This window comes from Harmonia axyridis, chromosome 7 (assembly GCF_914767665.1).
Source record: "Harmonia axyridis chromosome 7, icHarAxyr1.1, whole genome shotgun sequence".
NCBI classification, from domain to species: domain Eukaryota; kingdom Metazoa; phylum Arthropoda; class Insecta; order Coleoptera; family Coccinellidae; genus Harmonia; species Harmonia axyridis.
In genome coordinates, this window is record NC_059507.1 from 3,123,178 (window position 1) to 3,141,139 (window position 17,962).

General features: G+C 34.7%; 1 protein-coding gene across 3 annotated transcripts; it reads left to right on the plus strand.

Annotated features, from left to right (window-relative positions):
* Positions 1-294: 294 nt before the first annotated feature.
* Positions 295-17,835, plus strand: LOC123685397 (acyl-CoA:lysophosphatidylglycerol acyltransferase 1-like). Of its 3 annotated transcripts, XM_045625059.1 has the most exons (6): positions 1,643-1,665; positions 1,743-1,748; positions 1,919-2,130; positions 13,647-13,861; positions 14,758-15,043; positions 16,939-17,835. In XM_045625059.1, exons 1-6 carry the CDS (start codon positions 1,658-1,660, stop codon positions 17,331-17,333), a joined length of 1,122 nt encoding a protein of 373 aa, XP_045481015.1. In that variant the 5' UTR covers positions 1,643-1,657; the 3' UTR covers positions 17,334-17,835. The 3 variants fall into 3 exon arrangements, with proteins under 3 accessions (XP_045481016.1, XP_045481014.1, XP_045481015.1); XM_045625060.1 differs by lacking the exons at positions 1,643-1,665; positions 1,743-1,748 and adding an exon at positions 295-942 and having other exon boundaries at positions 14,758-15,019; XM_045625058.1 differs by lacking the exons at positions 1,643-1,665; positions 1,743-1,748 and adding an exon at positions 333-942.
* Positions 17,836-17,962: the final 127 nt, after the last annotated feature.

Consider the following 17,962-nt stretch of genomic DNA (forward strand, 5'->3'; position numbering starts at 1 on the left):
TTTGAATTTTCCGTTAACAACATAGACATAGAGTAATTATTACATGTCTATGGTTAACAATAGTCGACTCTCTATAGAAAACTTCTTCTGATTTCCTCGATACGACATCTATCCACCAACAATATAACAACAACGATTATTCAACAGGTTACCTGTTCATGTTTGAAATAAACAGAAAACTTCCCCTGAAAATTTCAAATTGTTACATGTTTACGTTTAAGATAAATAAAAAAAACTGATATCTCTTAGTAGGTTAAGCTGCTATCGCTCATTTGATGAATCAATATTAATTAATTTTCATTAATCTAATCTACCATTTAAAATCTTGTATTGTCAGTTTATTCTATGCATACCCGCAATGCGTTTGTCTTTGTGTTTTTGCAGCTTAACCAGATATTAATGTCAAAAAGTGTAACTGTCAGAGGAAATGGGTTGATTTTTGTTTTACTGATTTAACAATTTTTTGAACATTTTCTTTACAATTTTAAGTGGAATACGAACAAATAGCTCATATAATGATAAGTTGAAATTCCGTCTGATGAGACTGAATTTATCTATGAATAATAGTGGGTGACTTCATCGCGTAGTTATTTATTTTCATATTTGTGCCTGTCGTTGCTAAACATTCGGAACTCGGCGAAAAACGGTGAAATCGATTTTTCATCATTTAATTGCTATTTTGTTAGGTGTCCGTTGGTTTTTTGGATAAATTATAAGTTGATATAAATAAGTTCCTTTTCAATAATTGAGTTGAAGTTTTGAAAAACAGTGGATGTTCTGATAAAATGAGGATTTTTGGAGTATTAACACTTAATTTTTTAAGTGATTCTATTTCTGGTGTGTTAGTGCATTGTTATTGAATTTGAAATATCTTGGAAATTTGGGCATGGAATAGTCGTAGAAAATTTGCATTAAAATGGACAGAATGTGTAATGTGTGCAAGTAAGTATTGATTATCCTGTCAATATTTATCATTATTGCTTCCAATAGTAAATGTAAAAATTATTTTAATAGCCTTATTTGTTGGTGAATGATAACATTGTTATATAAAAACTAGAATGCTATCATTTCCTCAGAATTAGGTACATCTCCAATGCTGTTTCCATTATCATGAAGCAATGGATATATGAAATTTCAGATAAATTTTTATTTTTTGACATTAGTTTTCCATAATTGGTAGGATTGAATATTACACATTTAACCTCAATCTATGAATCTGTTCTCAAAACAAAATATAAGACAATATAAATTTCTCAAACTATCATAATTGAATCTATCCAGAGTCAAGTTTTTATTTTCTTGGTCAAGATTAAAAATTTTTTCCAACAGTAAATGAGCACATAATTTTTTTCCATAATAAGAACTATGCAATAATCAACATATAAATGAGTTGAAATCAATTCAATTACCTACTCAAATTCAAATAAAATAGTTGCAGTTTTAATTGCTGAATTATTATGGAAATATAGTTCCTATCACACACAGAGCCGTTTCTAAAAACTTATCACAATACTGCAATATTTATCATTTATTAACATTGATAAAATTGTTCAGGTGGAATTTCAGGTGTATCTATAATAGATGCTTGAAACTTTCATACACATATAGAAAAAACTCTTATGTTCTTTGATTTTATTCTAGCTGAATTAATATTGCAATGAGTATTAGTTGAATAAAAATTATTTGCGATAATGAAATATTTTATATGATTTCTTTTATGCATACCCTTGAACAAATTTTGAATTATTGTTTTGAAATGAGATATAAGAGGTAGAAAGAACCCACCCAAAATTAACAATAAAATGAATAATTAACATATTGTATGGCAGTTGATTCTCAGAATCTTTATTGATTTCAATTTTTTTTTTCTAACTCTTGTTTTCATAATATGAATATCCTATATGTTTTTCTTTTTCAGGACATTGTTCCTTATTCCAAAGGGAATATTCAGGTTATGCTTCATTCTCCTGAACAATGTTTACTGCATAGGCACTTACACAATTTGGATGATAATGCTCTACCCCTTGAGGAGGCTGGGCTATCAGGATATGTATTACAAAATAGAAGGAAAAATGTTCCATTGGATGCTAGCTATGGTAGCCATGTGGAGTTGGTGGGCAGGATATGAAGGTTAGTGTCAATATTATCCCATTTTTTATTGTCGTAACAAGCAACATTGTAATTCAACCGCTTTATACTTGAATAATTTAAAACTTTTTTTTTGAGTTTATTGACTTTGTAATTACCTAATAAACTTATTATTATCAATGATTCTTAGGTAACTTTAGACTTAAATTTCATTTTATACTTTGTTCAGGATATTGGACACATAAAGGCATATATTCGACAAGATCTCAACCGAATAGTATTCAAAAATAGATTACCATTTAACTACTTTATAATTTTACATAAAAACAATAAATATTAATCAGTTTTACCGCCTGAACAAAAGGAATAGTTAAACTCCTTCTCAATTCAATTGCAAAACAGAATTGATCATTCTACCAGTAGTACAATTGAACAATAAAAAAGTTTGGTTCCTTCCTTTCAAGAAAATCGACGTAATGTTCCTTTCATAAAGTGAACGTTTTTCATTCATTCTCTTTTTCAATTATCTGACGAGAATATGGCGTGGCACGTTGAAGACGACCTTGTCCTTTGCACACCTATTTTTATAAAACATCAGGTACGGTTGCATCATTGACGTTCAAAAAAATCCATCACATAAATTCGATTTACGAAATAGATATTTTTGTGATGGGTACACGTACACTCGAACGAACACGTGAAGTATACCGAGATTAGATAGCTGAATGATTCGATTATTGTAATTAGTAATGTGATGGATCCAGATCCAAATCCAAATAATAATAATAAAATAATAATAATAATAAAATAGTTATTTATAATACAAGTGCAGAAGGCGTTTATATTCTTCCACGAGTTCAAAATTCAAAAACGAGCCACGAAGTGGCGAGTTTTGGAATGAACGAGTGGTAGAATGAGCCTTCTGTACGAGTATTATACATTATTTTCTCTAATTCATTGCATTTTCAATGAAATTAATGAAATATTTCCATAAAAACATTTTAGTGATTTTTGCATTGAAAAATGTTGGTTGGCAGAACTGATTTCTTTAAGGCAAATTGATGAATTGACAGATAAAGCCGTGGCGGAAAGTTCGGAGTACCAACATAGAATAATAAAATATAACCATGAAAACTGTGCGTTTCTGATATATTCTCGCACGATTTTGTTCTACAAGATGTGGAAGAATGAACGGAATAACCTCAGAATTAGAGAGAAAAAGTTTCTGCTTTTGATTTTTGGTATTTTCGGTATAACAGGCCAATTGAAAAGTCCCCGGTCTACCATAGTTAAACACATTTTTTTTGGCAAAATTCGATTTTATTATTCAACATAGTTGCCTTCGAGGGCGATACAGCGATTATAGCGGTCTTACAACTTTTCGATACCATTTTTCTAGTACGATTTGTCTTTCGCATCAAAATAGGCCTCAGTTTCGGCGATTCTCAATTGGTGCTAAATTTTTTCTAGCGAGCATTCTTTTGAGGTCTGAGAACAGGAAAAAGTCGCTGGGGGCTAGATCTGGCGAATACGGTGGATGCAGAAGAAATTCGAAGCCCAATTCATGCAATGTTGCCATTGTTTTCATTGATTTGTGACACGGCGCATTGTCTTGATGAAACAGCACCTTTTTTTTCTTCAAATGGGGCCGTTTTTTAACTATTTCATCCTTTAAACGATCCAATAACGCTATATAATAATCGCTGTTTATGATCTGGTCCTTTTGGAGGTAATCAATGAATATTCTCCCAGACAACTGTTGCCATAACCTTGCCAGCTGACTGTTGTGTTTTTCCTCGCTTTGGATTCGGTTCGTCGTGTGCAGTCCACTCAGCTGACTGTCGATTGGTCACTGGAGTGAAATGATGGAGCCATGTTCCATCCATTGTCACATATCGACGCAAAAATTCAGGTTTATTGCACTTAAACAGCTTCAAACACTGCTCAGAATCATTGACACGTTCTTGTTTTTGATCGATTACAATAAAAATTTCAAGTGTTATTTCATTAACAGGGGAAGGATAGAAGGGAATTATGAGATAATAATAATAATAATAATAATAATATGCTTTATTTCATGTAAAGGAAAATACATTCTCGAATGAACCCACTCGACATGAAATAGTGTCATAGAAGGCTTGCACTCAGATTGCATAGTTCAAGAATTCCTCAATCGTGTAGGGTTCAATCTTCAGCAGGAGCTTGTATACGAGTTTCTTTAGATGTTTCAGGGATGATTCTTCTCTTATGTAGTTCGCAATTTTGTTGTAATAACGTATACATCTGTACTCTGGTCCTTTCTCAGTTAGGGTTAACCTGTGCTTTGGGTATTTTAGTGTGGTCGTTCTCGTTTCATATTGACTAGCTGTTTTCTCCTTGAAGTAATGCCTATTTTTGAACACGAAAAGTAGGCACTCCTGGATATGGATTGCAGGTGCAGTTAGGAGGCCATTTTCCCGAAATATCCCCCTGCAGGATTCAATTCTCCTCATACCAAACATCACCCGAATGGCTCTCTTTTGCATCTTTAATATGGCTGTCATGTTGCCGGAGCTTCCGTAGAACAAGATCCCATACCTCATCTTCGACTCAAAGACCGCCTGGTATATCGTTTTCAAAGATGTGGAGTCAAGATGTTTCCTGAGGACTCCCAATGTGTAGCAGATAGAGCTCAGATTTGTTCGTAGTTCCGAGATATGTTCGTTCCAATTGAGGGATTCATCTATGTGAAGGCCTAAGAAATGTCCAGATTTCTGCAGGTGTACAGTGGAGTTTGTCATTTGGATGTTTGTTGGCGTCTGAAAGCCTGCATGTGTAGTCTTGAAAAGGATTGCTTTTGTCTTCTCCGTATTCATTTGTAGGTTGTTGTCTTTGAACCATTCACTTGCTTGAGCTAATGTTGTCTTCACTAAGTTGGCTGTTTCTGGAAAAGTATCTGCTTTTATACTCAAATCGGTGTCATCTGCATAATTTATCATCTTTATATATGGTTTAGAGTCAGTTATCATGGACAGATCGTTAAGGAAGATGATAAAGAGTATGGGGCCCAATATACTTCCCTGTGGCACGCCCAGCTCAGTAGGTGCTACATCTGACAATGTTTCCTCGTTGTTCTGGAAAATTACTACTCTGTGTCTACGATTTGTCAGGTAGGACTTAAACCAGTTTAGTTCTGTTCCCTTTATACCATATGACTGAAGTTTATCAAAGATGAGATCATGGGATAGGCTATCAAATGCCTTCGACAAGTCCAGCATTAATGTAATCATGATCTGGGAGTCCTCCAGAGCACTCAAAACCTCAGTGATAAACTCAAATACTGCAGTCTGTGTTGATTTTCCTTTTAGGTATCCATGTTGGCAGGACGTCAAGATATCCTCTTCTATCAGGTATGAAGTTAGTTGCATACAGATGGCCATTTCTAATATTTTCGAAAATGTTGGGAGGATACTTATCGGTCTATAGCTCTCTGGTTTATTTAATTCCCCTTTTTTGTATATCGGCTTAATCAGTGCCGTCTTGAAAATCTCTGGGAATATGCCATTTTTCATAGACGTGTTTATGAGATATGTGAGAGGACCTGCAATCTGTCTTGTGCACTCTTTTGCAAGCTTCATTGGGATACCATCAGTGCCACAGCTATTTTTGTTCTTCAACATACTTATTATTTTCATGGTTTCTTCTTCAGATATTGATCGAAGTTTGAGGTTAGATGTAGCGCCTGGGATCTTACAGTGGGGTTCTAAATTTTTTTTGCAGTTGGTTTTATTGGTTGTTATGGATGAGAAGTAGCTGTTGAACTCATTTGCCATTTCTTTTGGATTTCCTGTTATATCGGTATTTTGGTGTGTGCTACCTTTAATTTTCTTAACTGTGTTCCACAGGGCTTTGGTTTTGTTGTCCGATTCAAGTATTTGTTTTCTATAGTTCTGGCGTTTTTCCTCTTGGATAATAAGATCATATTCTCTTTTTGCTTCTTTGTACGGTTCTTGAAATGCTGGGTTGTATATTTTGCAGGTATGTAGTATGTCCAGTCTTGATTTACAGTTCCTTAGTTTTTCGCTCTTAGGCTTTGATTTTTTGGTGGTCTTCAGTACTGATTTCTTCATGGGACATGAAAAATCCATCTCGAGTTTAAATATATTCGAAAAGGTTGCCCATTGTTGATCTACCTCCTGCTCTGGGATATCCTTCAAAATTTCCCAATCTACTTGTTCCAATCTTTCTTTCAGCTCCTGTATGCTATGCGGTGTCATAATTCTTTTGTATTTATATTTATTAGTATCCTCTATTTGGTGTTTTATTGTTAAAATTTGAGCTGTATCGTGGTCTGAAATGTTTGTTCGTATTGTTTTTGCTGTATAGTTTTTATGGTTTGTAGCTATGTTGTCTATGCATGTGCTACTGGTAGATGTGGTTCTTGTCGGTACTTCTATTGTTGGTATTATGCCATACGAGTTTAGGAGCTCGAGAAAGTCCTTTGTGTTCCTATTTTCCTTATCAAGTATGTTGATGTTAAAGTCTCCTGCAATAATAACTGTGTTCTTTGTCCAGGATATCATATCAAGTACTTCTTCTATTTTCTTGAGGAATAGTCTGGTTTCATTTGGAGGGGAATAGATGGATAGCAGTATTATGTTTCCCGAGTGGGTCCTGATCTCAACTGATGATATTTCCATAACCTTTTCTATTGACATTTTTACTATATCTTGTCTTTCTTGGTAAGCTGTGCCTCTTCTTAGGTAGATTGCACTACCTCCATGTTTATTTAGGGATCTGCAGAAGGAGCTTGCAAGTATGAAGTCTTGGATACCATGATTGCTGAGTTGTTGTTTGTCTCTCCAATGTTCAGTTAAGCAAAGTGCGTTAAGAACTTCAAGATCTTTTATTGTATCCTCTATTATATTTATTGAGTTGGATAGGGACTGGACATTTTGGTGCAAGATGGAGAAGTATCTATTTGGGTAGGTGTTGTGCCCCTGATTGTACTCTATAAAAAATTCTTTTTCAAGAATTCTTTGTGCCTTCTGAAGTCGAATCTCTTGATTCCCACTCCTTCTGGCCAAAAGGACGTATCATATAGGGAGTCTTTTTTATCTATTGGTGCTGTTACTAAGAATCTTTTGTTGTAATTTGGATCTCCTTCTAGTTCGTGTACATCTATCTTACAATTATGAAAATCTTCATGTTTCTGAATATATTCTTTTATGGTTTCTGCCTTCACATGATTTTTAATACGGTATAGGTACATCCACACTCTTCTTTCTACTCCGGCGAATCCGGCACTTCTGTCATTTTCGTTTAATTTAGCTGTTCCCAAATTTTTCCTAGGTTGCTTGTTAGTTGACGTTAATCTATTTCGTCGATAATTTACCTCCTTGAATGTACCTTCATTGTCTTGATTTGCTCCATTTGATTGTGGTTTTGGTTTTATGTTTGTAAATTCGATTGGATTTGGCGTTTGTTTACTGGATTTTGAGGTTGACGGCTGTCTTGATATGTCAGACATGTAGTTACCGAGTACTGCTTGTGAGTAGTTCATCTGCGTCCCATTTCTGTTTTCCTTACTACTGTCATTTTCATTTGATGTCGAAATCGTTGTTGCTCTTGCGCAGGATATAACTTTTGAATCCCGAGGATTAGAGATTAGGAGATAGAAGAGTAAATAACAATAAAAATGATAAAATTTGGTTTTTCCCACAATAATTGATTATGATAAAATGACGGAATGACGTATAGGCTAGTTTTGAGAATGAAGTAGGTAGATGAATCATTTTATTATCTTAAATTATTGTCTGAAAACCTGTTTGTGATATTTTGTGACTTTGCTATCTCGTCATTCTCTAATATCCTAAATCTGTTAATCATTTGTTGATTCATTTCACACTGTGAACTATTTGTGTGAAATTAACAACTTCTTCGTTTAATAAAAAAAAATACTTTGTCAATAGAAATCGAACTTTGCCTTCAGCCCTGAAAAAAGAATGGATAAAGATAATGATTAAAAAGTAAAATAACTTATTTCCGCTTTATATATTTATTTTCACAACAATTGTTTCGTCATGATAACATGACTTCGTCAGGTGAGCATGTTGAGTTAGTACCGAAGAACTGGACCACTGTTATTGACAAATTCGATCGCTAAGGTGAAATATGTACAAATCATGGACGCAGGGGATAGTGGGAAATCTTGAGAAATAAGAAACAGACAATTTCACGACGTTTATGATGCAACCAAGCGAATCGTGCAGAGTACAAAATCCGTTCTCAAGGCTAAACACTTCAACTACATGAGAACATTCGAAAAAAAAAATTACCTAGACAGGGTCTATCATTTACTCCTTGCTATATATCCATGTTTTACCAAAAAAATTAAAATTTAAACAGCTCCTTCTGGGTGTTGCAGTTTCTTTGTCAGTTAGTACATTTTAAAACATATTTGGTACAGTTGTTTAAAATAATAAGACGCTCATTTAGCCTAAATTAGATTGAAATAAATGAGTTATAATTTTTTTCTCGAAAATGAAGCTTGATATGAAGCCTAATTTGAAAAATAAAAAACTTCGAAAAAGTCGACTCGAGTTGAAATGGGAACCCATGTTATTTATCGAAGTGTGATTATGTTCCTAAAAACGAATAAATATTGTTTTATCAACCATATGCGGAAAATTATCATCGTTCAACACTGTCTCTTACATTCTGTAGTATTATAAAAATAACTTCTTGAAATTGATAAGTTTATTGTTATTGTTGATCCTTTGATCACATGTGTGTGCTACTAAAGTCTAGATTTCAAGTCAATTTCAACGGGAAAATATGAACAGGAACTCCAAGGTTCTTGGCTTGAAGAAATTCTTTCGAAATTTATTATTTATATCGTTCAGTTTTGTCTAAATGATAAGAATATACATATGTAGTTATTTCCATATACCCTTCGACCTCTTACAATATGGAATTCTCCTTCAAACTAAAATTGAGTAAAGGGTGTTTTTTTTAGAGCTATAGAACTTTAAATTGCAATGAAACAACGATGGATTATTCGATTGACATGAATTTTATTTATCCGCAAGATAATCTTGTGGCATTACATTTTAAATATGATTTCTGGCATTTGACCGCCACGGCTGGCTCGGATGTAGTCCAATCTGGACGTCCAATTTTCGATGACTTTTTCCAACATTTGTGACCGTATATCGGCAATAACACGGCGAATGTTGTCTTCCAAATGGTCAAGGGTTTGTGGCTTATCCGCATAGACCAATGACTTTACATAGCCCCACTGAAAGTAGTCTAACGGTGTTAAATCACAAGATCTTGGAGGCCAATTCACAGGTCCAAAACGTGAAATTAGGCGGTCACCAAACGTGTCTTCCAATAAATCGATTGCAGCTCGCGCTGTGTGACCTGTTGCGCCGTCTTGTTGGAACCAGAGCTCCTGGACATCATGGTTGTTCAATTCAGGAATGAAAAAGTTAGTAATCATAGCTCTATACCGATCACCATTGACTGTTACGTTCTGGCCATCATCGTTTTTGAAGAAGTACGGACCAATGATTCCACCAGCCCATAAAGCGCACCAAACAGTCAGTTTTTCTGGATGTAACGGTGTTTCGACATACACTTGAGGATTAGCATCACTCCAAATGCGGCAGTTTTGTTTGTTGACGTAGCCATTCAACCAGAAGTGCGCTTCATCGCTGAACAAAATAAAATGGACGTAGTGCGCGATACCTTATCCGCACAGAACCATTATTTTCGTAATAAAATTGCACTATTTGCAAGCGTTGCTTAGGCGTGAGTCTTTTCATGATGAATTGCCAAACCAAACTGAGAATAAATCACTTGACAGCTGTTAAATCGGTCGCCATCTTGAACAGTAATGCCAACTTAAAGTTATATACCTCGAAAAAAAACACCCGTTATTTCTTATAGAATATCGTTATGAAACGCCACATTTCAAACGTATGGTCAATCTTAGTTGCAAAAAAATTCAATCAGCAAAAAGAAAAAAGAAATGGGGATTTAGAATTCGAAGAGATTCTTTTCCATTGCTCAATATGGCAACATCTTCTGCATATTACATGGATAGAAAAGCACATCAAATCTGTTATTATTTTGATTAGGTAAACAAACATTGGTATGATTTGATCGAGCCAACTAGCAGGAAATAGAAAAAGAAGAGCATATACTTCATCTATCCTATCATACTTCGCTATCCTACAAGGCGCTGTTGTCACTTTGTGCAACGGAGCGATTTAACTATTTTTGAAAACTCAATTTAAATATGTAGTTTCTGCAGGTAATTTGAAAAAATCATGAATGAAACCCATAATAATTAAGTTTAAATTTGAATTTATTATTTTTACCTATTTTTATATGGTTTTTTGTTTCCTGTAGTACATTGTTTCAAAAATTGTGTTGAAAGTATCATATATTTCTACTTGATTGTTAAATGATGGTTAGTTGTTTTTATTATAAATTTCCGAAAAGATACATTAATTAAGATAAACGCACAAGAAGTTTTTGACTTCTTGCCGGTTTTTTTGTATACGCCAGTGCTTTCGTTTATTTTTTTTATGTATACGTCCATTTATTATGTGCTGTTATCTATGCAGTATTGAAGTAAACGAAATGCTGAAATAAAAAATACCAATTTCCAAAAATCGGCGATTACTCGAAGGTCTAAAAATAAGACGAAATGTCGATTCAATAACACCAGACTGTTTTCTGGTGGTTCAGTGCTCTGCTTCTACGAATCTCGGATGAGTTGCAAAAACAAACACGATCTTGCAGTGGGATAATAACCAGAAATAAATCTTATCAGGTCTGAGTCACGCTGAATGGATTCAGATATAATGCATGTTAACAACATAAATAACAAAAACATGATGTTGCTCTAATTATAATTTTTTTTTACCGAATATCATGCAAATAGCTACGGATGGGATATTTGAGCGCTCGTTCCCTGAACGTATCGCTCTAGCTTTTCGTCAAGATGTCTGTTGGTATTTTTTAAATTTTGAGCCGGGAATCCTCCCAAACGATAAGGTTTGACCCACTAATGACGAATGCGTCCTCGAATTCAATTATGTCCGTCCGTAAACACGATAAATCTCGAACGGAAAAACCTAGAAACTTGAAATTTTAAGGGTAAATTTCGTGTTTATGTTTGTAAATTGGGAAAAACCGACTAGTGCATTTAGACGTAAAACTTTACACTACACTTTACACTGAAAAGCTGCACTAGAAAATTTAAGAAGAATATCGAAAAAAAAAACATTAAGTTAAAATTTTGCGTGTATTCAGGCTGAGTCTCAAAGTTGTACATTAAATTTATCTATAGAGATACCTCTCCTCAAATTTTTTTTTTCATTTTCCTTTCTTTCTAGATTCGGTTGAGATAAAAAGTTTATTTAATTTAATAGTGTCTCAATGGGTTAATGCGCCCCTGTCCTTTCGCTGCTTAGACCATAGAGTTAACCAAGTGAACATAGATGCATCTATGAATTTTATTAAAAAAGCGTGGTGACATTGATTTAACTCTGTGTTCAGGGCATTTCCTTGCTCAGGGGTGGATCCAGCATATTGGTGTTTTTTATCGAAATTTTCTATCAGCCTTGAATATCTTAACAATTATTGTTTTTTCTAATAGTGGCTTTGTATTACCTATCTCTAATTGATTTTTCATGTTAATTAGTAATTACAGTTATATGGATCGGCGAGACCATAACTTAGTTTTAGAAAACTTCAATTAATTTCATTCTTAATGGTCATTTCATAGCTGCGAAGAAAAAACACACATTTTTCAACTATAACAAACTGAATATTTTCACCTGAGCCCAATGTAGAAAAATGGGGAACCTGAATACGCTCTATTAGTGTGACGTCACACACCGCCATTTTTGGTTCTCCTGTCAGTGTTTGGAATCCAAACAAATAAATTGTCATTCAAATTAGTACGGTGTCGTTGAAGGAATTGGCTTACTTTCATAAATAAGAGTATTTGAGGAACGATTTCAGTATTAATTGATAGACAGAAGGAACGAGGTTAATACCAGTAAGTTTGAATCCTGTATCATTCCCCAGATTTTGTAAAAAGCCGTGTTTATTAGTTGAACTTCAAGTTCGAACTTACTGGCATTAATCTCGTGCCTTCTGTCTATCAATAAATAGTGAAATCGCTCCTTAAATAATCTTATTTATCAGAATAAGCCAATTTCTTCAACGACAACGTACTAATTTGAATGACAATTTGATTGTTTGGATTCCGAACACTGACAAGAGAACTAAAATGGCGGTGTGTGACGTCATCACTAATAGAGCGTATAGAGATTCACGACTTGGCTTGATTTTCAAGCTACTAGGCTTGAGCTTGACTTGATTTCAAGTCAGGCTCAAGTCCCTTTGGCTGATATCGCTTTACATCCTTGAGGGCATACCTTCTTCTAAACATCCACTGATTTGTCTTAAAATAAACTCGTTTTTTTCATTCGAAATGAAACCTCTTATTGAAAAACTCTACATTCAAGCAGAGTAATAAGTATTTTTACTATTCATGTTCAACTATGGGAGAATCGATAATTGTTATTTCCTTGCTTTCTTATCTATTAATTGGGTCTTATCCGGTAGTAGTGTCAAAAAAAATTATTCAGTCCAGTCCAAGGTGAAATTCAATTATGTTTATAAATAACAAGAAGGGTCTAAGCTCGCCATAGATTTCGTATTCGTAGTATTTGTTTTTCGTTATTTGCTGCAAATAGGTTATCGTTAGACTTCAATCCTTCTATTTATTCGTTCGGCGTTTGACGTACATATACGATTAGTGAACGATAACAAAAACTTGAACATTAATAACCATTCATAAATTTGTATCAGAAATTTTAATTGGATAGGAAATTTCCATAATTCTACCAGAAAAAATTCGTAGTAAAATATGGAGACAAAAGAGACCTCATTCAAACATACACTATTTGTTAAGGTCTATTTAACTGGCCAATTGGAAAGTCCCCGGTCTATCATAGTAAAACACATTTTTTTGGCAAAATTCGATTTTATTATTCAACATAGCTGCCTTTGAGGGCGATACAGCGATTATAGCGACCTGCCAACCTTCCATTACTATTTTTGTAGTACGATTTGTCTTTCGCTTCGAAATAGGCCTCAGTTTCGGCGATAACTTCTTCATTGGCGCTAAATTTCTTTCCAGCGAGCATTCCTTTGAGGTCTGAGAACAGGAAAAAGTCGCTGGAGGCCAGATCTGGCGAATACGGTGGATGTAGAAGTAATTCGAAGCCTAATTCATGCAATTTTGCCATTGTTTTCATTGATTTGTGACACGGCGCATTGTCTTGATGAAACAGCACCTTTTTTTCTTTAAATGGGGCCGTTTTTTAACGATTTCATCCTTTAAACGACCCAATAACGCTATATAACAATCGCTGTTGATGGTCTGGCCCTTTTGGAGGTAATCAATGAATATTATACCTTGCGCATCCCACAATACTGATGCCATAACCTTGCCAGCTAACCTTGTATATTGAATCAACTCTTCGTTTCAGTAATGGAAGCCGGAGATGACATTACAGAATGTCTCGAAGACAGGACGTTGGTAATAGCCAATCACCAGTCTACAGGAGATGTGCCATTGTTAATGGCTACCTTCAACACCAGACGGCAAATATTGCCAAATATCATGTGGATAATGGATAGCGTATTCAAATACACGAATTTCGGCATTGTTAGTGTGATCCATCAGGATTTCTTCATTATGTCGGTAAGAAAATGTTTCAAACTTTAGGTTCTTCAGATTTGTAAATATCAAAAAATGTTTCCATTTTCATATGTGAAAGTGTGCCTGTCTCAATCTGATTGTACAGGTTGGGCAAATAAGCGAGGTAAGCAGCTATATCTCAGGATCCACTCATCGTAGAGACTTAAATAAAAAATTTAAACACTAAAGTGTACAAGAAAACACACTGGAAATTGTTTTGAAGTTCAAACCTCTACCGCTAGGGGGCGTAATAGCTACCGTCGAGTGGAAAAATGAATTTTACTCGAAAATGTTTCATGTGAAGTTGAAGAAAAAATATCATCACTGTAATCCTTTGAAAATTCTCTATCTTTTTGAATTGTCACTTCCGATTTTACGACATCAAATAAGGGTAGGTGAAAGGGAGAAATCTGACTGATTGAAACGCCTTTAACTTCAGTTTGGCTCAACATTTTTGAGCAAATTAGATCTCGTCTGAAAGATAATATCTTGTTGATTGAGGACAAAATATACTCATGATAAATTTGTTTTTGCTGCTTTCGATAGGGGGCGCTAAGTCAGAAGTTTATTGTTTTGTTCATTTTACTCCGAAATTTCAAATGTAATGATAGGATTTTCTTGACAGAAACAGAAATTCCATCAAATTAGCATGAAAAAAATTCATTTTTCTACTCGACGGTAGCTATTACGCCCCCTAGCGGTAGATGTATAAACTTCAAAACAATTTCCAGTGTGTTTTCTTTAACACTTTAGTGGTAAAAATTTTTACCGCAAGTCTCTACGATGAGTGGATCCTAAGATATAGCCGCTTACCTCGCTTATTTGTCCACCCTGTACAAATTCTGTCCCATTTTTGATGAATATGCAAACGAACTTCTCGTTAACTGCTCCAATTTCAGGGTAGAAAACTTAGAGAAAGATCGCTTCTCAATTTAGCAAGCCACATCTACAAGAAGTACATACCTCTAAAGAGAAAATGGCTCATTCTGTTCCCAGAGGGCGGTTTTTTGAGGAAACGTAAGGTGGGATCCCAAAAATACGCGCTCAAAAATAACCTCCCCCATTTGGAGCATGTGACTGTACCCCGTGTCGGTGCTCTGCACACCATTATGGACTGTTTGAATCCTGAAAAGGTGGCCGCAAACAATAACTCTACCATAGGTACAGAAATCACTTTATTGATAGGTATTAAATTGTTTTTTCTACAATCAATTAACAATTTAGGCTTTAAGTTCTAACCACTGGTTGCATGTAGAACTTTCACAGCAAAGCGATATCCCAAAGAGCTTGCTTGCTTCTTAGATAACCTTAACTTTCAATATCTTATCGACAAAGATGATTGTAGAAAGAATTATGGTTTTTGAAAGCATTGCTATTAGTTAGAGCGAATATATTGTTTAGTGTGTTTTGAGAAGAGGTTAAAAATTTCAAGAAGTCTAAGTGGAGTAGTTATTCACAAGTGCAGAAGGCATTGATAATCTTCCACGAGTTCAAAATTCAAAAATGAGCCACGAGGTGGTGAGTTTTTGAATGAACAAGTGTTGAAAAGAACCTTCTGTACAAGTATTATACAATATTTTCTCTAATTGAACCAAATTTTCATTGAAATTAATGAAATATATCGTTTAGTAATTTTTGCATTGAAAAATATTGGTTGGTAAAACTGTTTTCTGTATCAGAAATTTGACAGATAACAGGTTAAATGAAATCTGTGTGAATCTGAAACATTCTCGCACGATTTTGTTCTAAAGGGTGTTTTTTTAGAGCTATAGAACTTCAAATTGCAATAAAACAACGATGGATTATTCGATTGACATGAATTTTATTTATCCGCAAGATAATCTTGTGGCATTACATTTTAAATATGATTTCTGGCATATGACATCCACGGCTGGCTCGGATGTAGTCCAATCTGGACGTCCAATTTCCGATGACTTTTTCCAACATTTGTGGTCGTATATCGGCAATAACACGGCGAATGTTGTCTTCCAAATGGTCAAGGGTTTGTGGCTTATCCGCATAGACCATTGACTTTACATAGCCCCACAGAAAGTAGTCTAGCGGTGTTAAATTACAAGACCTTGGAGGCCAATTCACAGGTCCAAAACTTGAAATTAGGCGGTCACCAAACGCGTCTTTCAATAAATCGATTGTGGCACGAGCTGTGTGACATGTTGCGCCGTCTTGTTGGAACCACAGCTCCTGGACATCATGGTTGTTCAATTCAGGAATGAAAAAGTTAGTAATCATGGCTCTATACCGATCACCATTGACTGTAACGTTCTGGCCATCATCGTTTTTGAAGAAGTACGGACCAATGATTCCACCAGCCCATAAAGCGCACCAAACAGTCAGTTTTTCTGGATGTAACGGTGTTTCGACATACACTTGAGGATTAGCTTCACTCCAAATGCGGCAGTTTTGTTTGTTGACGTAGCCATTCAACCAGAAGTGCGCTTCATCGTTAAACAAAATAAAATGGACGTAGTGCGCGATACGTATTCCGCATAGAACCATTATTTTCGAAATAAAATTGCACTATTTGCAAGCGTTGTTCAGGCGTGAGTCTATTCATGATGAATTGCCAAACCAAAACTGAGAATAAATCACTTGACAGCTGTTAAATCGGTCGCCATCTTGAACAGTAATGCCAACTTAAAGTTATATACCTCGAAAAAAAACACCCGTTAGGTTGAATGAAATCTGTGTGAATCTGAAACATTCTCGCACGATTTTGTTCTGTAAGAAATGGCAGAATTAACAGTTTTGCCACAGAATTAGAGAAACTAAATTAGAATTCCATTATTATAAACTCAATAACATTCCGATTTAAAATGTTCCTATAATTTATTTTGGTAACTATTGAATATACTTGCAGTCTTCATTGCCATGTCTATATTTGAGGAATGCTTGATCTTTCTGTTTTCTCCAATAATTTTTTTTTTTTTTTTTTTTTTATAATTACTCACTAAAATATTAACAAACCACACTGCAATAACTTTCCATTGCATGCTTCAACATTTACTCACTTCATATTGCTGTCATTCAAAAAGGAAAAAACTTATTTTTCTCTTTTTCAGATGAAACATCCGTCCAAAAACTTGAATGGATACTCGATATAACGATTGCCTATCCGAAAGGCAACCCAATAGATTTAGCTGAAATTGTTTTCGGTTATCGCCCCCCTTGTAAGACTTTGATGGTTTACAAACTGTACCCCTTGAGTCAAGTGCCTAAAGACCCAGACAGCCTGTCGAAATGGCTCTTAAATCGCTGGGTCGAGAAAGAAAGAATGTTAGAAACCTACTACCAAACGGGAGAGTTCCCTTTGGACGAAAATTCTCAGTTGCCGACACCCGTTGTCCAAGACCCATTACGTTTCCTAATTCTACATTTGATTTTCATAGCTTCAACTTATTTCCATGTACAGGTATTCGCTGCAGCTTACCATTATTGTAGTTACCTTATTTATTAGCACATTTTTTCGTTTGTTTTGTGATAACACAGGAAAGGACAATAATAATTAAGAAAGCACAAATAGCATCGATCAGAAATGATAATGCTGATTTGTCAAGTCTTATCTGACCATTGTCGACTCTTCGTCAAATCTTTATATTTTTGAAGAATTTTTTTTTTAACAAATTGGGATCGATCCAATGATGGAGGTGAAATAGTTGAGCCTTGAGACAGACACCGATAAAGGCTTCTTGTAGTTATATTGAGTTTTATAAATCCAGATCGTATTTTCTAATTTGAATAATAAAGGTACAAGCAAATATGGGTTTTTCACTGTACCAACAGCAAGCACACTGAAAACGATAGGATACATTATTGATTAGGTATTTATTGTGAAATATTTCGATGTGAATATTTTTTAAACACAAGGCAAGTGCAGAACTTATGATATACTTAATTATTCCTAATAACATATGATATAACTATTATCAAATCCAAGAATCAATAAATTATTACGTATATTTTAAGTTGTTTTGGTTATATTCCTTATTCTCAATAAAACATTTAGAATATGGTCCGTATATCACCTTGGTTACTATGGTTAGTAAGTTGGTGGTCTGTATATGTAAAATTCCTCGAAAACGGGTG

Coding starts and splice junctions, on each gene's coding strand:
- LOC123685397 (XM_045625058.1), top strand. CDS start 917: ATGGACAGAATGTGTAATGTGTGCAA. Junction 2,131..13,646: donor TTGGTGGGCAGGATATGAAG/GTTAGTGTCAAT, acceptor TCTTCGTTTCAG/TAATGGAAGCCGGAGATGAC. Junction 15,044..16,938: donor AGAAATCACTTTATTGATAG/GTATTAAATTGT, acceptor TCTCTTTTTCAG/ATGAAACATCCGTCCAAAAA.